This window comes from Scardinius erythrophthalmus, assembly GCF_964197995.2.
Source record: "Scardinius erythrophthalmus genome assembly, chromosome: 15".
Lineage (NCBI taxonomy): Eukaryota > Metazoa > Chordata > Actinopteri > Cypriniformes > Leuciscidae > Scardinius > Scardinius erythrophthalmus.
In genome coordinates, this window is record NC_138235.1 from 34,444,476 (window position 1) to 34,467,056 (window position 22,581).

Below are 22,581 nucleotides of genomic sequence, written 5' to 3' on the forward strand. Positions count from 1 at the left end.
TTTATTTTATTTTTTTGGGGCAAAATAAATAAAATAAATCAATACTTAATTAATTAAATTGATCAAAAGTTACAGTAAAGACATTTATAATTTTACAAAAGATTCTATTTCAAATAAATGCAGGTCTTTTTAACTTTCAATTCATCAAAGAATCCTGAATTTTTTCTTTTTACAAAACTGTTTTCAACATTGATAATAATAATGAATGTTTCTTGAGCATCAAATCATCATATCAGAGTGATCTCTGAAGGATCATGTGACTCTGAAGACTGGAGTAATGATGCTGAAAATCCAGCTTTGATCACAGGAATAAATTACATTTTAAAATATATTAAAATAGAAAACAGTTATTTTAAATAGTCATAATATTTAACAATATTAAAAAAATAATAATAATTGTTGTTGTATTTGTAATCAAATAAATGCAGCATTGGTGAGCAGAAGAGACTTCTTTTAAAAACAGTAAAAATCATACTGATACAAAACTTTTGACTGGTAGTGTATACAACTGGGTATTATATGAATGCAGTTTTATATGGACCTCTAGTGAGCTCTGTCGGCCGCAAATGGCACTTCAACAATATTTCTGAAGGGCATATGTTTATGTATTTACTATTTATTCAGTCTCCTATAACACAAAGAGAAGGGCTGATTGATTACATTTATGAGGCACAACATCAACAATTAAAAACATAAATCTTCCTCAAAACATAAAATCATGTTTAAATGATATATTCTAAGAAGACGACTGAGCTTATGAATATTAATGAATTCTTATGCAGTCTTTGCTTTGTAACCTCCCTAGGGCGTCAAGTCAAGGAACCCAATTAATATTAATATTTGACGATATCACTAGCCAGAGGAAAAACTTTTTTCATTCAATCCCAAGACAGTTTATACACAAATAGCTTAAATTTGTCAGGCAAAACGTCGACATTAATAGCATTAATTATTAATTGCCATCATCAGAGCGTTTCAAATAAATCGACAATCGTCACGGGGCAATTTTGAGTTTTAATCAGTGATCTATATAACATTTTTTTTAGGATTTATAGATCAGTGTTTTTTAATCCAGTCTTTCCGATAACATTCCGATAGTTACCTCATTAATATTCATAAGCCAATCTTACTCATTTGCCAGTTGACGACGCCAAAATGACTCCTCTACTGTGACCAACGTCTGCTGCCAACGTGCCGTTTCTCATTAATATTCATAAGCCAATCCTTCGCTTTTAGGATTCTCTTATTTGCCAGTTGAATAGCGGAAACCTCACAAACTCTTGCAGTTCAGCCAATCGGTTAGGCCAGCTGGACGAACGTAACGTTGCGTAATGAATATTCATAAGCGAGTCCTTCATATGATTGGTGAAATGATTTGACCAATAGGGGGCGTTGCTGCATACAAGACAACTTTGTGCTGAACTTTCATCTGTCACGACAACAAACTAACAACTTTCCTACATGGATTGAACAAATCTGCTGTTATTTACTGTAGCAATAAACCAATGGAACCAACAAATAACAACAGCGAGGACCCGAAATTAACTCCAGGTACTCATAGACTTCACTAAGAGTGTAGTTTCATTTTTTAAAGGACTTTGAAAAGATTTGAGTTTACGCCGTACAACAAAATAAGAGTCTTTGGTTTTCTTATTCTTAACTCTTATTAGTTATTGTTCGTTATGTTGTATTGTATTTCATTTTATAAGGAGGCTATTATGCATTATTTTGATGTTGTTTTCTAATGATAGTATTTACATGCGTGTCTAACAGCTGCTTAGTGTTCAGTTCAGCTTTAATCACAGATGCAGGATAAGATCAAGGCCTAAAATATGTTTTGGTTAAACAAGGGAAATTTTAAGTTGCGTAATAATAATACACGCAGATCTGATGTATTTCCCGGGGCTTTTAACTGAAGAAAGCTCGAGACCATTGAGTTAAATTACATATTACATACATTTATAGTGTCATAGATTGCCACATGTTTGTGCAAATTCTCTATGCAAAGTAATAATTTTGTGTGGTCTGTATCGCCAGAAAACATGCAAATTAAGTTTGCAAATATTAAGACCACAAATATTAAGCATTGCACGTCATCAAAAGCACAAAACCAGACTAATGCACTGTTCTTCACGAGAAGAGGAATATTTTAAGACTGTCGGCTCAAAAGGGTCAACAGGGTTAAGTGTTTATATTTTAAAATGATGGACTGGTTGCTAGGCAATCACAACATTAATGCATACCATAATTATGATTAAGTTAATTTGTAATGTTTAATAAAAGAACAAACATTTCTGCTTGGACCTCTATAATAAGCATGTAATGAAAATGTGGAGAATTGGATTTGTTTTGACACAAATTCACAATCTGTATCTATGCGCACACATTCTTCACAGACACTTTTTTTGTGTTTTTACTTTTTCTTGTGACAGACCCAGGAGGACAGAAGAAAAAGCAGTCACCAGTGGAGAACGTGTTTGGCCGGCAGCTGAGCGAACCAGGGAGGTTTGCGTACGCTGGGTTATGTGGCGTGTCCCTGGGACAGCTCTTTCATGGACACGAGCAAAAGTAAAACATTTAACAACACTTTAAAGAAATAAATTACTACTACTACTACTTTAATGCACCGTGAAAAAAGTTTGTGGTCATTATGTTCTTCATTATGCCTGTATGTTTCAGTTTAGTTTAGTTCACTGGGTTTTGGGCACCATGAAAGTGGCTTGGCTTTTAGATACATTCATTGCGATAGTAACTTGCGCTTCACAGCTAACCTTTTTCTTACTGACCCCAAACCTTTGAACGGTAATGTACTTCCAGCATATTGAGGTTTAGGGTTGTGACACTTCACTGTGATGTTTTCCCAATGCAGACGTTTTCGTGAGGCGTATCTGGAGGGTCTGGTTCAGTGGCTGAATCTCGATGAGTCGGTCATGCCGGTTATGCAAGCTTTCCTGACGGGACTCGGGTTCGAAGGCACTGACACCTTCCTGTCCATTTTGCACGAAGAGCCGCTGCTCCGAGCCGGAGCTTTACCCATCACTCATGTACGTGACATGAACATAGCTGGATGATTGCATTGACATATAGATGCTCGTGCAACTCACTGTTTGTGACGTTCTCTTTTGTAACACTGTTTTTCAGGATCTCGTGTCTTTCTCTGTCAAAGATGGTGAGCTGTCGGTTCTTATTTAGTTAGCTGGGTTTTTTTTTTTTTTTTTTTTTTTTTTGCGTTGGCATGCATAAAAAACTATTATTTAAAATGATGAATATTAAATAAATGTAATGTCTAGAAAAAATGCGAAATTATATTTTGCATTAAGAAAATTAATCCTGTTTCATTAGCATGAATTTCAACTTCTAGCACAATTAAGCACATTCACATCCCAATGCTTCTTATTTTAACTTATTATTTAAATTGTAAAAAAAAAAAAATGCTGATGTGAATGTAAACAAAAACTTGAATTACATTTTGTACTTTCAGTAGTAACGTCACGATACAAAAAAAGTCTTTATTTTCTTTATGCAAAATATTACTTTTTTTCTTTAAAATGAACTGAACTTTTTTTTCACATTATCTTTGAGATTCATCTCCGTGTTACTTTAATATAATTGAGATACTATTATGGTTTTTATGAATATTTTGAATTCGATTTTATGTTTATGTTTTGTTTTAATTTTAAAATCAGTTGAAGTTTTAGTAATTTTGGCAACACTTTACATTCATTAGTTAACTTTAACTAACAATGAAAAATACTTCTAAAGCATTTATTAATCTCAGTTAATGTTAATTTCAACATTTACTAATACATATTAAAATCTAAAGTTGCATCTGTTAATACTATTTAATAGACCTGAGCTGACATGAAGTTGTATTTTGTATTAACTAACATTAACAAATATTCATTGTTAGTAAATGCATCATATACCAATAACTAATAAAACCTTATTGTAAAGTGTTACCGTAATTTTGTTGTGTTTGTCTCTTTTTTTCATTGTTTATATAGTTTTTATTAATTTTTATTACCTAAATTTACCTAAAACGTTTATTTTATTCAGAATAAAAAATGGTTTTTTTATATTTTTAGTTTTAGTCTCAGTTCTAATAGTAGCAACCCTGACTGATCTGTTACTCTTGTTTTGTGTGTAATGAGCATTTCTTAATTTCTTCTCATGTAGGACATTATGATGCCAGGGCTCGTGTTCTGATCCGACATGTCAGCTGTCTCCTGCGTGTGACCCAACAGCAGCTGGAGGATTTTGAAGAGACTCTCGGAGAGAAATTGAGAGAGGCAGGAGAGGAGAGCGAGTGAGTGAAGCTTCCTCCGATCCTCAGCTGCTGCCTCTTTATGGGCTTTTTGCGAGCTTATCCTCATGTCTCTGAGAAACACATACTGGTTTCACTGTTTGATGGATTATTTACACAAGATATTAATTTCTATATACCCCACCTGGGCCATCTGCAGATTCACAAAGGAAAAGTCAATGCAAATCATACAGAAACACTGTGGCACAATCAATATCATTGTAAAATCGAATACTTTTTGGCGTGGGGAACGAGCTTTGAATGCATTTGCTGATTTCTGTCTTTTAATGTGTCCTCTGCTGCACGACACGTGATGTGTGCCACACACAGCCGTGAGTATTTTATGTTTTTGCAGTCTAGGTCAAGGTTTTTCCTTTCAGTACGGCGCTTTCATTTTAGTCTTTGTTTTCAATAGAATTTTGCCTCTGCCTAGAAAGACCTCTGAGCTTTCAGCGGCTCCAGTGAGCGTGTTATCAATCAAATTGACATTCTCTCAACAGAGAAGAGTCTTCAAGACGGCAGAAGAAAGAGAGAGGTCGTAAATTGCGCCGGTACTTGCTCATCGGACTTGCCACTGTGGGTGGAGGGACAGTAATCGGTGAGTCTAAATGCCACAGGACGTTTGTTTCAATCTACACTGGTCTCGCCGAGGTGATTAGGTCACTATCAGTGTCACTGGAAAGTCCATGAAAACGATTTATTTATTATATTTTTTAATTAGAAATTGAAGCCTTTCAGGCTTTCCCCCCCCTGTTTTAATTATATAATTATTTCATACAGTAGTCAAAAGTTTAGAAAACGTTTAGGAAACATTAAGATTTTTAATATTTTTGAAAGAAGTCTCTTATGATCACCAGGGCCGCATTTATTTGATCAGAAAATACAGTAAAAACAGTAATATTGTGAAAAATTATTAAAACTTGTTTTCTGTTTTAATATAATGCAAAATGTAATTTATTCCTGTGATCAAAGCTGAATTTTCAGCATCATTACTCCAGTCTTCAGAGTCACATGATCCTTCAGAAATCATTCTGATATTCTGATTTGATTCTCAAGAAACATTTCTGATTAAAAATCACAATACATTTATCAAAAGTGACAATAAAGACATTTATAATGTTACAAAAGATTTCTGTTTCAAATAAATGCTGTTGGTTTGAAATGTCTATTCTTCAAAGAATCCAGAAAAAATGCATCATGGTTTCTACAAAAATATTAAGCAACAAAAATGTTTTTCAACATCGATAAAAATAAGAACCATTATTAATAATTGAGCATCAAATCATCATATTAGAATAATTTCTGAAGGATCGTGTGACACTGAAGACTGGAGTTTATGTATTTAATTTATATTCACAAGACTTTCATTACTGTAATGTATCTGGAGGGTTTATTTGTGAATTTTAATATATGTTCTTTAATTATTTATTTAAATAATTATATAAATTCAAATGTTAAATTAATTTTAATTTATGATATATACAGTACATACTTCACAATTTAAATAATAATAAAATATATATGGTTATGATAATTTGAGAGAAAATGTGCATAATGTTCATTAAAAAAATTGTCATAATTGAAAAATGCATATATTATTCTTTTTTAAAATAAAAATATTATTTAATTATTAAATTAAAGAATTATCATTATTTATCTCTTAGTTGATGGGTGTAAGTCCAGGACTGATTTCATGAGATTCACCCACTAATATCAGATGTGTTTCCCTGGTCTGCTGTGAATGATCATGTGTGTGTGTGTGTGTGTGTGTGTGTTTTGATCAGGTGTCACAGGAGGGTTGGCGGCTCCTCTGGTGGCTGCCGGGGCAGGAGCGGTGCTGGGAGCGGGTGGAGCCGCTGTTCTGGGATCGGCCACGGGCATCGCCGTCATAGCCTCGTTGTTTGGAGCCGCAGGGGCCGGGCTAACAGGTGCTTTACAGAATATGATACAAACTGTAGTAGAAAACCTATTATTATTATTTTTCTGACTCTAAAATAGCTGATATATACACTAAAACTATGACCACATATCAGATGTACTGTATACAGTTTATCTAATATGTGATCATCATTTTAGTGCACATGTAAATGTATATTGTGCTCAGTTGTAGTGATGCTTGGCAATCATACAGTGTACAGTTAGGCTAATTAAATTACTTTCATAATATATTACTATTATAATGAATTGGGAATTATATGGAAGCTTGTTTTCGCCACTGAATAAAACATTTTAAAAGATAATTGCGACTTTTTATCTCACAATTGCGAGTTTACAAAGTCAGAATTGCGTGAAATAAAGTCAGAATTCTGAGATATAAAGTCAGAATTGCGTGAAATAAAGTCAGAATTCTAAGATATAAAGTCAGAATTCTGAGATATAAAGTCAGAATTCTGAGATATAAAGTCAGAATTGCGTGAAATAAAGTCAGAATTCTAAGATATAAAGTCAGAATTCTGAGATATAAAGTCAGAATTGCGTGATATAAAGTCGCAATTGCGAGAAAAAAAGTCAGAATTCTGACTTTATAAGACGCAATTGCGACTTTATATCTCGCAATTCTGACTTTAAAACACGCAATTGCGACTTTATTTCACGCAATTCTGACTTTATATCTCGCGATTCTGAGAAATAAAGTCAGAATTGCGAGATACAAACTCGCAATTGTGAGATAAAAAGTCGCAATTATCTTTTTTTTTATTATTTTGTGGGGGAAACAAGCTTCCATAGAATTATGCTCATAATAACAATAATAATAAAGTAATTAATAAAAATTAAGCAGCAATTTGTAAAACAAATCTTGCTCCATCCTTTATCATTACTCAGAGTAGTAAGCAATATAAAACACAAAACTGTATTTTGAACACCTGACATGTACACAACACAGCTACAGCATTTGAGGGATGGTCAAAGTAGTCATTGTTTGCGGGCAGCCAATGAAGATCATAGGCGGGCATTATGCAAATGTGTTACCCAGTGACGTGTAGTCGTAACAAAGTGGGATTCGAATTACCGACGACGCGAGGTGATTCTTTTCTTTTGAGAGACAATAACTTTATTTATCGTGCACTTTCGGCTTTACAACTTTGCAGATTGTTTACATCATTTACAAACAGCTATATTACACACTGCATGTAAGGGAATATTCGGAAAAGCATAGTAGGGGCACTTCAATCACAAGGCTTTGTTAGAGGATTGGTATGTGAGCAGATCAATTAGCAAACTGACAGTCATACAGTTACAGTCAGTTTTCTGGTTTGAATAGAGTGTTGCGTTTAAGCGGAGCACATTGTCAGCTGCCATTTAAAATGAACTGAGCTCAAGGTTGTTGAAGTTGCTTTGTATTTCTTTTGTGTGTGTGTGTGTGTGCCTCACATTATCTCTATTTGAATGAATGAATATATTTGCGGATCAAGTTTTCTATATTTTGTTTAAATCTCTCTATATATATAGTCAGCTGCCATTTAAAATGAACTGAGCTCAAGGTTGTTGAAGTTGCTAAGTATTTCTTCAAATGCAGTGCCTCATATTATCTCTATTTGAATGAATGAATGAATGAATGTATTTGCAGATCAAGTTTTCTATATTTTTGTTTAAATCTCTTATGTCTCTTTAATCTCTCATATATAATATGAAGAGACCACAAGGTATATTTACTAATTTTTGCATTACTCATCAGGCTATAAAATGAACAAGCGTGTCGGCGCTATACAGGAGTTTGAGTTTCTTCCGATGAGTTCTGGAAAGCATCTGCATCTGACTATAGCCGTGACAGGCTGGTTGTGCAGCGGCAAATACAGTGAGTGCTCGAATTAACCATCATATCACCATCAAAATAGCATTTTCTCAGTTACTATTATGTTTTAAAGTCTCTTGTGTTAGTACTTAACACGCACTGAATATATGTGGCGTTTATTATTTATTAAAGGGGTCGTATGATGCTATTTTAAAAGTTTGTTATTTTGTTTATTGGGTGTAATAGAATAGGTTAACATGCTTGGATGTTCAAAAACATTATTTTTCACATACTGTACATTATTGAAGCTCCTCTATTCCCCTGTCTGAAAAGCGCAGAGTGCTCTGATTGGCAAGCTGAACCAGTGCGTTGTGATTGGCCAAACACTTCAGGCGTGTCAGAGATGTAACGCCCCTTAAAGGTGCAGTGTGTGATTTTTAGCGACATCTAGTGGTGAGGTTGCGAATTGCAACCAACAGAAGTTACGGTGGCCAGTAGGAAAAGATGTCGTCGTCTGAGACAGCGGAGAGTAGCCAGTTAAGCAATGAGGTTTCTTTACAAAGATAGAATTACGAAATTATGTTTACTTAATTTTTCAGTCAAACGAAATGTTATTGCGAATATTGTAGTGACATGTTCATCATTGTGTCAGTGTTTTATTCGCTGACTTTAGCTAGCTCTCTGTTAGATAGAATAAGGCCAACATTTAAAAGCATCATATGACCCCTTTAATGTAAAAAGCCAGAAATAGCCATGAAATATTGTTCACACTAAGGTTTAGTTTCGATTGCCCTTCATAGGTTCGTTCCAGGCTCCCTGGTCCAGTCTAGGAGCGTGTGGCGAGCAGTACTGTCTGAAATGGGAGTCGCGTTATTTATTGGACCTGGGCTCTATTCTGGACTCATTATGGGACGGGCTTGTTAGTGTCTTTGCCCAGGAGGCCCTCAAATACACAGTGCTCTCAGGTATGTCTGCTTTACTGTACCAATGCTGTTAAGCTATAAAAAGATAGTACTTCAAGGTTTGAGGAAAACAGAAAGTCACCTGTACTTTATCTGACCTTATTTATGTGAGTATTGAACTGTGCAGTCATATTGATTCACTTAAGTCTAATCTGAATTGGACAATCTTTCTCAGTCGTCCTGGCAGGAATGTGTCTAATACAGAGGAAGTGTCTCTTATAGTCGAATTGGTATTTCTGTTTTTTTTTCATGTGTGTGTTATCACAAATGACAATGAATCCAATGCTGGAATTTGTGTTGTTTGGCTGAGTGGCCATCGCATTGTCACATACTTTCAGACTCACGCTTCAGTCTTTTTGCTGTGCGTTCTCGTAGAATCATAAAATGAAAAATGTGCTACTCTTTTTTTTTTTTTTTTTTTTTTTTTTTTTTTTTATTATTATTATTATTATTATTATTATTATTATGTTTAGAACCCAGAGCCTCTCATACTCAATGTGAAAATGTTTACATTTACATTTCATTTATTTCTGTGATATGCAGAGCATTTGCAGCTTATATGAACCGCACGCCCCTGGTATATACAATTATGGGCTTGCAGCTTCTAATAGATACACAGATGCTGCTTTGAGGATGTAATAAATGCTGCTGCTGCATAAATAGACATACATTAGGCTCCACCTGCCTAATAGATCTAGGCAGGTGGAGCTGGGGGAGGTGGAGGGGTTCAGAGGAACTCTGCAGGACTAGCTCACAGCAAACAATGAACCAGACTATTTAAATGTTGAGCACTGCAGGATCAGCAGAGGCCAATCAGCTTGTGTCATGCGGTAATGATATGATTGCTTGCAGATTACATGTAAAGGATCTATCAGCCTTGCAAAAAAAAAAAAAAAATGAATATGAAATAAACCAGCTTGTATAATATTTTGTCTGTCCTCCTGAGGTTGACAGTCAACAAAGTAAATGTTATACCCTGTTTATTGAGAATACCTCCAAATTGCTCCATTTAATTAGCCTGACTTCGTCATACTCATATTCTAGTCAGAATGTGAGTCTGATACCGCTCCATTGACCTTTGATTATGGGGCGTGTCTCAACCGAACCAGGAAAAAAAAAAACTCTGCACTCAATTGGATAGACCTACAACCAATCAGAGCAACGGAGTAAATGACGCATGTTCTTCATTCATCTTTTCAACCATCAAAATGTCGCGGCTCTCTGTTCCTCTTTTAAAATGAATGCGCTGTCGATATCTTCTATAACAGACGCGATGGCGGAATCTACACATGATGTTTCATAAACAAAGTTCGGGAGGAGCACGTACAAATAATCAATCCAATATCAACTTGTCATCAAACAATACCATGTCTAACGTTACCGAGGAAGCATATTCACTCTGTCAACTTACCTAACACTCCTTGACAGTTTTTCAGCATCCCTCGGTCCCTCCACCACCCCGAATCCTCACTCTTGTCTTGGCTTGTTCTCTCACAACCAGGAACACGGGGGGAGTATGGCTACCGAGCCCACAGCCCTCTCGGACAGCACGTCATATACGCATTTATTCTATCTGACTTATTTGTGTGAACTCGTTAAATCTCATATACGCATTTATTCTATCTGACTTATTTGTAAGTGTGAACTCGTGAAATCTCAATTCTCCAGCGGCAGTCGTCTTTGTTGTAAACTAATTCAACCCAACCGCTCTTTGATGACGTAACCTCAGACCATCTGTCCATCATCGATTAAAGCCCGCCCTGGCAATTTGATTGGCTCGGCCTTCTGGGAGTCGAGCATAATTACTCCTCAATGGATCGAGTCCAGACCGAACTTCCCGATCAAAAAATGTTGTGGGCGGGGTTCGGGCTGGCACCCAGGCTACCATTTAATTGGAGCATAATGAAATAATGATTTGTCACACATTGCTTTATGGTGTCCAGAATAACCACATTGCTGATTGTCTTGTTCATGCTCAGGCATAGTCACCGCTCTGACATGGCCTGCCTCTCTGCTGGCTGTGGCCAGTGTGATCGACAACCCCTGGGGAGTGTGTCTGAGTCGCTCAGCGGAGGTGGGAAAACACCTCGCACAGGTCCTCCGGAGCCGACAGCAGGTCAGAGTCCAGACAATGAGTTCTTCTAGATTCAGCACAACTTATAATGACTAATTCAAGGAATGTTACAGGTCACATTCAATTATGTCAATTAGTCAATTATAATAGACAGCCGTTTAGACTCGTCTCTTAGAAACAAAATGTGTGAGCAGAAATGCGTTTACAGTACATTGGACGTTTGCCCTATAGACTTCTATTGTAACTGTATGACATGCCAAGTTTTAGTAAGATGTGTAAAACCATAAAAATGCAATGCTCATGGCAGGATGCTCAAAAACATTGTGACATATGGTGCAGCATCCAAAGACGTTTGTGTGAATGTATGTAGCTGAAGAATTGATGCTTTAAAGGGTATCAGTTTTCATTTATTATTTAAAGTCCCCCTGTAGTCAATAATTGTATCCCTTAAAACTCATCTTTGATCACCAAAATTACATATTTAAACGTTTTGTCCTTGGAAAAAAAATAATTCTTCATGCCTTAAAATAGCTTGAATGTAACTCTACACCCTTGCCTCATTTAGTATACGCTGTTCTATGAATATGCAAATGAGCCCCGCCTCCACTCGTTGACGATCACACGTTGATCTGATTGGTAGTTTGTGTCGGCAAAAACACCAGTGATTTCAAACCGTAAATTTAAGACTGTTTGGTTTACTGCCATTTTAAGAAGAAAATACTCAGTAATGGTGTCGACTTATGAATTTGCACATGGTTTGTCTTAAAGCACATAAAAACACCACATAGACATATAAACAACATTAAAAACTTGATTTTCACCACTGGGGGACTTTAACCTCGAAGATAACAGCATGCTTTCAGCATACTAATTAACCCTGCAAATCCTGACTTATGAAATAAGTCAGAAAAATCTGAAAAATTAAACCCTTAGACAAAATTAAAAAAATATATATATATATTTTTTTTTGTTGAATATCATATTTGATGGGCTTTTATGATTCATATAGTGTGATATAGGAGAATATGGGTCTAATAATTGAGGAATAAAAACACCTCAATTTTATTCAGAGATCAAAACTGAGCAAAAATATGCAATTTGGTGCAGTTCCTGATATTTATTGGGCAGAAAAGTACATTGAAATTCTGATAGCTTTTAATGTAAATCTTTATACCAATATACTGTAGCAGACTACTTACTTAAATTGCTTATAAATATCAGTCATTATATCTCCCAATAATGTTTTCGTATTTAAATGATTATTTTTATGATCTAAGCTCTGTAGTTTTTATTGTGGAGGCAAAACATATAATGCAATGTAATACAATGATGAACGACAGATGAACAAATAAACATTTCTCAAAAGCCTGTTGGATCATATTTGATACTCGCATTATAACATGATTTTTCAAAAAAATTATGTATGGATAATCACTTAAACGTAAGTTGCTTCAATCCAGTAAATGTTCTTCTTGAAATATTGCAATGATTTAAGTTATTTTTATGTTTACTTTATAAAAATCAGTAAAGATTTCACTGCAAAAACCCTGAAGGTTGGCTTTTTTAGGCCTTCTACATGCTAAAAAAGTATAAATTGTCAGTCAGATTACAGAATGCATGTAATAGATTGAGTGCAGAAGGTTTTTCAGCAAAGTTTCAATCATGTTGATGATTATTTAGAGGCCTTAAAATATGATAGATATACTGTATACTGCTTAAAATGTTCAAATTAATAGGATAACCCTGGACTATTTTTTTTTTCAAATGTTTAATTATCTTCCTTTTTTCATCTTTGTGCAGGGAAAGCGCCCTGTCAATCTAATTGGCTTTAGCCTTGGAGCTCGTGTCATATACTTCTGTCTAGAAGAGCTCGCTAATGATCAAGGTAGGCTTTCTAGTCATTGTACGGAGTGCGTGAGCGATGAGGGAACATCCTTTTGTCTTTAAGTAAGACCTTGCGTCTCAAGAAGTGTCGACTTGAGAGAGCTGGACATGGCCAAATTTCCTGCAAGCCAGACTGAGTCATTTTCTCTTCATCAGCCTAATGAAAGATGAAATCGGAGAGGTGTGAGACTGTAAATGAGAATCTGTTCGCATGGAGCCGGTTGAAAGACATTCTGTCTCTTTTTATCGGGCAGGTAGTGAAGGTGTGGTGGAAGATGTGGTGCTGCTGGGGGCCCCTGTGGACGGCTCCGAGAAAGCATGGAAGAGACTCTCCAGGGTAGTGGCGGGGAAGATTGTTAATGGATATTGCCGGTAAGACACTATTAGTGTTGCTTCTGTCCTGAATGATTTTAAGGATCGGTACCGATGAAGTTTTTTTTTTTTACTGATCGGTATCGGCTATCCTAAGCCCGATCCTTTATTTTTCATCAGCTGTCATGCTGGTTTTGCCAAATGGCGACATCCATTAAAAGTAAAAGAAGAAGCTCAAATGTGCATGCGTGAACCAATATGGTCTGTTCTAGTGCCTCGCATTCAAAGTCAAGGTTCCATGTTTAGCACTTTTGTAAGGAATCAATCAAAGTAATTTATTTAATATTTTTTTTAATCTTCCATCTGACTATATGAGACGTCATTGCCATAACACATTGCATCTTGCTTTGGACTTGACTAACAGATGGCAGTCTGACACCACGAGAGTCATGTTTTCTATCCTTAAATCCACTTTTCTTCCCTTTATGTTGCAATTATTCTACTTATTGTACATATAAACTACAAGAAGTTTATATCAGAAGTCCCATATTCATAATTGTGACCACAGAGTCTGTCTACCATTGTAACATACCATTGTATATCTACCAATGTCAATATATTAGGACTATATATAGAGAGTGAGCGTACTGTATCTTATTATTAGAATATATATACATGTATCGGATTGGCAGATACTCAATATTCATTGACTCGGATCGGGTGCAAAAAAACCCTGATCGGGACATCCCTACTTCTTAGGTATTAAAACTTGCCATTATGATTATGAATAATATTAAAATAATATTACAATTTAAAATAAATGTTTTTTGATTGAATATATTTTAAAATATTTTTTATTCCTGTGACCCAAAGTCATCATTACTCCAGTTTTTAGTGTCACATGATCCTTCAGAAATCATTTTATGTTGATTTTCTGCTTAAGAACCATTTCTTTAATATTATCAATATTGAAAACAGTTGTTTCAGGATTTCTTTTTCATTAACAAAGTTCAAACATTAAAATAGAAATCGTTTGTAACATTAAAAATGTAATCTTTTTTTAAAAAAGAAAATCTTACTGACCCCTAAACATTTGAACTGTAGTGTTTGTTCACAGTTTGTGCGATATCATTCATTAAGTTCATTATGCCAGATGTTCTGCTTATGAACTCAGACATCCATTCAGATGGGAATTAAATTACCACATAATATGATTTCAGTATTTAGAGGCACTAGTTGGCAAATTTTACATGACATTGGTTTTCTTGCATTGATGAAGACTAAGCAACCAGAAAAGGGTTAAAGTAACACATTAACTTTTTAGATTATTACATACATTTAATTATGAATTAGAATGTAATGGGTAATTCATTTACAAATCTAACTGAAATTAGATATTTAACAAATTACAGTCATTTTAGTCCACCAGATAATATTAGAATTGACACTTTATTTATTAATTTATTAAAAAGTTACATAATGTCTTGAAATGTTAATTTTATTGTTTTAACCACATTTATTTATTTTGATTTAATTATTCTTCCTTTTAGTAATTTTTTTTTTTTTTTTTTTTTGTCATTATTGGTTTAGAGGGGATTGGCTTCTTGGATTCCTGTATAGAAGTTCATCTGTCCAGCTGTCTGTCGCTGGGCTCCAGCCAATCAGTTCGCAAGACCGCAAAATAATCAATGTGGATCTGTCCTCAGTGGTAAGCAAATGCATGTGCATTGAGTATCACATCCCTGATGTTCGTTTTAAATGTTCTTGGTGTCTGTGAGATGCATTTAGATTAACATTCAATTTACTGTCTGTGAGAGTAACTATTCAACACAACTTTACGACATTACATTAGAGTAGAGTCAAAGTTTAATTTCCTTCAGATGACTTCAAACCTTAACCAACTGAAAGCTACTTTTTATAGACAAAAGTGGTTTAATGCTTTTTGCTGAACACCCCCTTACATGAATCGAAAGGGCATTGTTAAATTGTCAGCCACAAAAGACTACAATTACTGTAATTACTGTCGCGGGAAGTTCCTCGTTAATATTCAAGTCCTTAAATCCAGCGATGTAACCTTATAAAAAAACACCCAAAAATGTGTCATTTTATGCAATGCACAAATGTAAAAAGATAAAGACACTTCAACTTAAAATGATCCATTCATAACAATCCCTTCTAAGTTACACAGAGCAACAGATAGTCTGTACATCTCGACAGAGGTCGTCAGGCCCGCCATCCATGTGATGTATTGTAAACAAAGCACTGAATCTGAGATATTCCTTATCCCACAGACACAGAATACAGGTGGCATCACATCGACTCTCAATCCAGGACAAAAAAAAGACATGCTTGTGGTTTCTTTGTGAAAGAAGTTATTCATAAAAATTTAATTACACAGCTTAGATAAATTGGCAGAAGATATGGCAAGGTATTGGTTTTGCGTCTGCAATGTGAGGCATGTGAAGAATTGCACCTTCATTCGGCATGTGAAGAACTGTTAATAAGCAATTAAATTAGCATTTCCTGAAATAAATAACAGTGTTTGTGAGGCAGCGCTAGAATAATGTTACAGTTTTAAGGACTAATTTAGGCTTATCAGAGCCACTTTAATCTTTACATAAAAATTCTGCAGATGTTACATAATGTCAAGGCAGCCATAGTTAAATAAATCAATTAAATAGACCAGTTCAGTATGCAAATATTGCAGTGACACCAAATGGTGGACATTGGTCAATGGGAGATTATCAAAATTAAGTCTTAAATTTCATAGAAGTATAAAGTTCATAAGAACAAAATTGATGGCACACCTAAGAATTAGATTATTAGCGTTTTTTTATATGTGTGTTAAATTTGAGCTATTTTCCAATGTCAATCAGCTAAAGTTAAAACCATGACTACCCTCTGAATAGACTGTACATTTTATGCCCCTTTTTTTACTTGTAAAAAATTAAATACAGCATTTACTTACTGGTCTAAATCAAAAGATTCCACCCCTAAATCTCAGTATGTTGTTTCTGGCCTCTTTTTTTTTCAAGTCTGTGGGAGTTTATTTCACCTGGCATAAAATAAAATAGAGCCCTGCACGGGCCTCAAATCTAGGCCCGAGCCCAGCCCTGGCCCGAGATGCTCAGGCCCTAGCCCGACCCGTGTCCGACAGCTCATCAGAATTATCAGCCCGAGCCCGACCCGAGCCCGTTTTTTTTTTTTTTTTTTTCACAGCGGCAGACTGCCATTAAAATATGTCCGTTTTGTTTGTTATGTTTCTTTTCTTTTCAATTCTTTATTAAGCTAATTTAGACAAATATTTGGAGCATAAAAAAAAAAATGACGACCAAGCAAGCCGAGCCAACAGCGAGTCAAACATGTTTGATCAATTTAGCCTCTCAAATCAACGCTAATACTTTACTTAGCTACAATAAAATCCATAGATATAAAACACTTCAAGCATATCACACAGACAGTTAGTTTAATGTTTATTTATTAAACCACAGTGAGTAAAATTTTTTGAAATACTGAGGCAGGCTCAGGCTGCACGCAACAGCGCTCGCAAACGAAATGAGCAATAGTCAATCTTAACAAATTAAATTAAATAAATCAAAAACAAACTTGCAGGTTATCTTACCTCAAAAATGCACCACAGAACATGGCCATTCTTTTTTCCAGTAGTTTCCAACAGTTAAACGAAAATAAAGTCCAATCGAACGAAAAACATCAGTAGTTTCCAACAGTTAAACGAAAATAAAGTCCAATCAAACGAAAAGTTAGAACAGTCTCTTACAGAGCATCGCGGAGAAAAAGAATAGCATCCACAGTGGAAGATTTTAACCCAGTCCTCTCTTCTATCACTCGCGATTTTTCTCTTAATATTCTCCATTATTTGCACATGAGGTGAATCGTTGGTTCCACTGACGGGAAACCACCCGTGTGCGCGTGCGTGCGACTGTCATGTCAATCATATGTCAGTGTAATTATAAGATTATGAAAGTTATGAGATTATTAAATGTCTTTCTGTTTGTTTTTCTATCGTAGACGTCAACTTCTCATTTTTTTTTAATTAATGTCTAAAAATATAAAAAGATGGATAACTCAAAAAAGGCCCGAGGCCCGGCCCGCATGTGAACTATGACGTGAAAATTGGCCCGAAGCCCGGCCCTAGGGGCGTAAAAAAGTCGGGGCCCGTCGGGCTCGGGCTGAAATGCAGGGCTTTAAAATAAAACGCAAATTCGATCACTTGGAACAGCAATAGCATGCATTCTGTGATGTTAGGGATCATGCACACCTGAGTTATGCGCCGAAAGCTTGATTTTTCTGAAAAGTTAGCAAGCACCACTAAAATTAAAATGAGGATATTAATATAGTAATGCAATGCAACATTTTTTTTTAACTTGCTTTATGAATACTGACTATGTTCTGTCCAACTTTTAGGTAAAAGGACACCTGGACTACATGCGTCAGATGGACACCATCCTAGTAGCAGTGGGGGTTCCTACTAGGGAAGAGGCTGGAGCCATGAGTAGCAAATTACAGCTTGTTCATTTATCTCAGGAAAAACCAGGCACTCCAGAACCAGCTGGTCAGAGCACAGTCAAAGGGGAACCATCCATGGACATTTCAAACAAAGATACTTTAGATGTCCCATCATCAAATGTAGTTCAATACGAGAGGAAGGACTCTGAGAATGGCTGGGATATCCCTGATATATCCGATTTACTGGATTCCATCAGTGAATGTGATGGCATCCTTGAATCCTGTCAAGGTAATGCTGATTCACAGTGTGCTCTTGGAGGCGAGAACCATGTTGAACCATCTCAGGAACAAAGCAAAATAGACAGAGATAATGAAAGTAATACAGACTTTGAGCACGCGTCCTGGGACTGGGACGACACGAACTGGACTGCCGAACACACAAACACAACCAACCAATCGCACACTGGAGCACAGAACCAATTAACCAATGACAAACCTGATTGTTCTGAGCCAAGATGACATTTCCATGGCTCACTCACAGAATGAATGGGTCTAGATGGTAAACCTCGCTCCGAGAAACTCTCCATGGAGTCATATTTGCTGCTACCAAGATGAGGGTTGGGGACTCAAATAAACACAGTGTTTGAATATCGCATGTGAGACTTTTAGCAGAAGAAGGGTTACCATCTAGACACCACCCAGAATATAAAATAGCAATATAAGCTAGAACCAACTGGAACCTTGGCTTTTTGCCAGTCTAGATAATCTCATTAAGTTATTACTGGATCATCTGTAATTAATATCAACACTGCTGAATGTGATTTGTGATAAACCGCTATGTGAAAACTGTCAGTATTCTGTGTATACCATTTGCCCCCTTCATTAGAAGTGGTTTGTTGTTTAATTAAGATGTGAATTACAGCTCCACAGACAACCCACTTGACGTTGTGTGAGGTATTAGTGAGATTTCTTTCGCTCTCGTCTGCTTTATCCATCTGTTGTTTTGGTTGTTATGGTAATGAATGAAGTGGGATGCGTGTTGAGGCCGTACTAAATGTACAATCTCTGTGATCTCCGATGCAGCCTCCCAGTTTATGCACAACTAACCCATTAACACATATCCCATTGATTTTTTTAGCACGGTATTTTTTAACACATTTTCTCACAAACCTATAATAAGTCACACATCTTGCAGTCCACAGTATATTGCATTTCTTTTGTAGTCTCTACGGTGCATCAATCGTCCAGCGCATCGACCTGGTTGGGCAGCAGCAGAGGCAGGTCGATCCCGGCGTGTTCAGCGTCGAGAAGGTTAACGGCGTCCGTGGCCGTCGCTGGTAGTTGAGGCGGGTCAGACACGAGGGAGGGGGGTTCGGTGGGCAGTTGCAGTTCTCCTGAGTTGCGCAGAGAAAGGGAAAGTGGCAGTGATGGCCTACGAGGGGCTTGAGATGAAGAACAGCAGGGTAGAAGCCGTGCCAAAGCCCTCTTGAAATCCCTCATGAACATTGGATATATAATTGGGTTCATGGTGCTGTTACAGTAGCCCAACCAGGTGATGGCGTCGAAGAAGGAAGGTGGTATGCACTCACACACTGCCTGAATGTACAGAATAAAAGGTCTTAGATCACAGCGTGAATACAGAATGTGGTTGAGACACAATACCAAAGAGGTGGGAAAGGTCAAAGATGTCTAGTTCATCGGAAGAGGATGTCAGGGATGCCCACGAATGAAGAAAGTGAGAGTAAGAGACAAAGATGGAGTGCTATTCACACACCATATTGTGTGTGAAGGAGGGCTAGAGACAGGCTTGCCCAGAAGCTCAAAATCTGAGCAAAGTGAGGGACACAGATGGGGGGACAGGATCGTTGACAACTTGAGAGCAAGCTCAGGAATAATTGCTCATCTAAATAGGAACATTTCTCTTTGTCAATTTGTCATATTGAAATTAATTTGCCACCCGTTCTGTTTTTTGTTACGTGCTTGTTAAGGTCAAGGTAGGGTTCACTTTCAACGTGAATGAGATGTTTCTTTAAGTGTGATTTGTGGACTGACCTGTGCCATGTTGGTGATAAAAAAGGGAAGCCAGGCACTGAAGAAGAGACCCAGGAGCACTCCCAGGGTTAGGCTGGCTTTCAGAGCTCTCTTCCTTTGCCTGTGTGCCAGTCTGCGCTCGCTGTTCACCGACAACTGAGAACAAGAGATGGGAAGAGAGAGAAGAAAATATTCATAGAGATTTCACAGTGATTCGCCTGCCAAGAGATGGGAAATAATGTTACCTTGGCCTGGGGTAATTATTCATGTTTTTCCCTCTCTCAGATAAAAGCTTTTGAAAGTGAGAGTGCCTCACAAGGTCTTTGCTATTGTCTTGAAAAGTTCTACCCGTTTCGCTCTTCCTTATCTTCGAACGTCTCTCTTTACTTTCTGTTCTAGTCCTTAAAATCTAAATGCCCTTTTCTGCTACATCTTTCACCTTTGTGTTTAAGGTACAAGGATATCTCTACACTAGTCTCTCCACACAATGCGTTGTCAGCAATGGCACAGCCTTCACTTGTATAAATGTTGGGTTTTTGAATGAACAATAGGCCGAAACAGCTTGAGAATGCATACACTCCAAGTGGCTTAGTTTGTCGAGAGTTCACAATAAGAATTTGCACACATACATAAAGCAAGACATCCATCACAATTTGCATCTAATAACAATTTTTTTTTTTTTTTTGGTACTTGCTACTTCACAAATTGAATTCCTATCGCATTTCTTTCTCTGACTCAGGACTTCTCACCGGACCATGCCGCAGCACGGGTGGCTCCTGATGGCTGTAGTCGTCTCCATCATGCACGGCGTGACCGGGAGACGGAGGATGAGATGGTTCACCGTGTGAGTGATGTGGGTAAGGAGGATGAGTAAGTGCCTCCACCTGTCGTGCCTGTCTTCTGGCCGCCAACAGGATCCGGCAGTAGGTGAAACAGATGGCCGTAGAGGGCAAGAAGAAGGTGAGAAAGGTCGCCACGAGGGCGAAGGGGAGAGTCACCCGCAGGCGGCACTGTGTGGACGGCGTCCCTGACGTGGAAAGCTGGAAGTATGAAGAGGGGTAGAAGGAACTCAGCGGCGAGACTGTGGCGTTGGTGGGATAGTGCTCGGAAAGGTCTTGCACGCGACCCAGGCTGTGCCAGTCCATCTTGATTGGCAGGAAAGACGTAAGCGCTGCCAACCCCCAAGCCCCGCCCACCAGCAGCAAGGCACGGGGCGGGGTCATGTGCTGTTTGTATCGCAATGGGGAGATAATGAGGAGGTAGCGGTCCAGACTGATGACACACAAGTTGAGGATGGAAGCACTACAGCACATCACATCGAAGCAAAGCCAGACGGGGCAGAATCCAGGCGCCAGCATCCAGGTCCCGCACAGCACGTTGAGCATAGCAGGCGGCATCACGACCAGAGCCACCATCAAGTCTGACAGAAAGAGGGACACCAGGAAGCAATTGGAGGTGCAGCGCAGGGACCGATGTGCGAACACCAAGGCAATCAACAAAATGTTCCCACAAGCTGTCACCAGAATTATGAGGGAAAGCATGACTGCGAGAAGCCAGGGACCGCTCCCACTAATGCTCCAACCATCACCGATAGTACCGCTGTCATTGAAGCTCCTGTGAGCGTTCCAGGGATCTGCACCTGATGCTGCCTCTACTCGAGGGATAGGTGAGCCACTCATCATCGAAGAGTTGAATAGGACAGTGTGCGCTTCCTCAGGTCTCAATGAAGCGAACACACATCCAGGGTTTTTCAAGTGCATTGAGAGAGTGATGCTGAATGTGAAACAGTTGATCTGCGGGTCAGACCACCTCAGGTGGTGAAAAAGATCAAGATGTCCCGTTTATAGTAATCCTTTCCATCTTTCCCTTTGGCAAGGTTGGTGATTTCACTCCCTCTGTGCGCCTCAGTCACATCAGTGTGAGAATATTCAGCTGCCATCACTCCATTTGTCAACATGAGATGAGCAAAGCAATAAAATGACACATTTCCTTGTCCATAGTCTGGCTTCTTCAACGCTTAGCACCGGAATGAGCAATTCTGTGCCTGTCAGAGTATTTCAAAGCTACGTGTCATGATGACACTCTTTGGGGGAGGGCAACTGAGAGGTGGGTTTCAGTACAAGAGTGTGTGAGAAAGAGAGGGAGTGTTACAAGAGCAAGACTACCATTTAGATATTTTTAGATGAGTGAATTAAAAAAACAAACTTATCTCGGTCCAGTCCTTCCAGTTGAGGTGAATTTCTTTTTGCTTTCTATGCATTTTTATGAGCTCATCGTTCTTTATTCAGTAATCGTGTGGCTGTAATTGAGTAAAAGGGAGCGGACGAGTGCACTAGAGTTAACTGTGTTGGCGTCTTTGCTGTTCCTTTTGCCCTCCTAATCCCTGTATCGTCCACTTCAGGGTGCCTGCAGGATCCGCACTCTGCCGCTGGGCATAAAGCGTGTCTGAGTATTGTGCTCTTAATGCGACTTTATGCACATTCACAGCCAATCATTATTCAGGGTTAATTGAGGCACGCATTTAACATCTTACAAAAGGCTTATGTAAAGTGTGCAAAAAAAAAAGATTGTTGATGATTAAAATGTTGTTTTACAAGAATGTTTTTTCTTTCCTGGATCTTATAAATCTATATACATTTTTTTTTCATTGGTCATAGACTTCCAAATGCATAACTCATTGTTTGTTTTTTCTTTTTGCAAACTGATTGTGTTCTGTAGTAATCAACTGCATGCTATAGTGCTTAATTTGTGTGTTTGAATGGACATTTGTAATGTTGTTTTTGATCTGAGAATTTGAACTGAGAAAGAATCAAAG

General features: G+C 37.5%; 2 protein-coding genes across 2 annotated transcripts; one reads left to right on the forward strand and one right to left on the reverse strand.

Moving 5' to 3' along the window:
• The first annotated feature begins 1,385 nt into the window (after positions 1-1,385).
• tmco4 (transmembrane and coiled-coil domains 4) lies at positions 1,386-18,583 on the forward strand. The gene is made up of 14 exons (XM_081387252.1): positions 1,386-1,551; positions 2,433-2,568; positions 2,870-3,044; positions 3,142-3,169; positions 4,177-4,306; positions 4,804-4,901; positions 6,088-6,231; positions 7,980-8,099; positions 8,837-9,001; positions 10,978-11,114; positions 12,873-12,957; positions 13,211-13,328; positions 14,859-14,976; positions 17,694-18,583. Exons 1-14 carry the CDS (start codon positions 1,506-1,508, stop codon positions 18,252-18,254), a joined length of 2,061 nt encoding a protein of 686 aa, XP_081243378.1. The 5' UTR covers positions 1,386-1,505; the 3' UTR covers positions 18,255-18,583.
• An 84-nt stretch (positions 18,584-18,667) lies between these two features.
• htr6 (5-hydroxytryptamine (serotonin) receptor 6) lies at positions 18,668-22,393 on the reverse strand. Its single transcript, XM_081387271.1, has 3 exons — positions 20,516-22,393; positions 19,788-19,922; positions 18,668-19,331 (listed from the first exon to the last, which is right to left on the reverse strand). Exons 1-3 carry the CDS (start codon positions 21,524-21,526, stop codon positions 18,972-18,974), a joined length of 1,506 nt encoding a protein of 501 aa, XP_081243397.1. The 5' UTR covers positions 21,527-22,393; the 3' UTR covers positions 18,668-18,971.
• Positions 22,394-22,581: the final 188 nt, after the last annotated feature.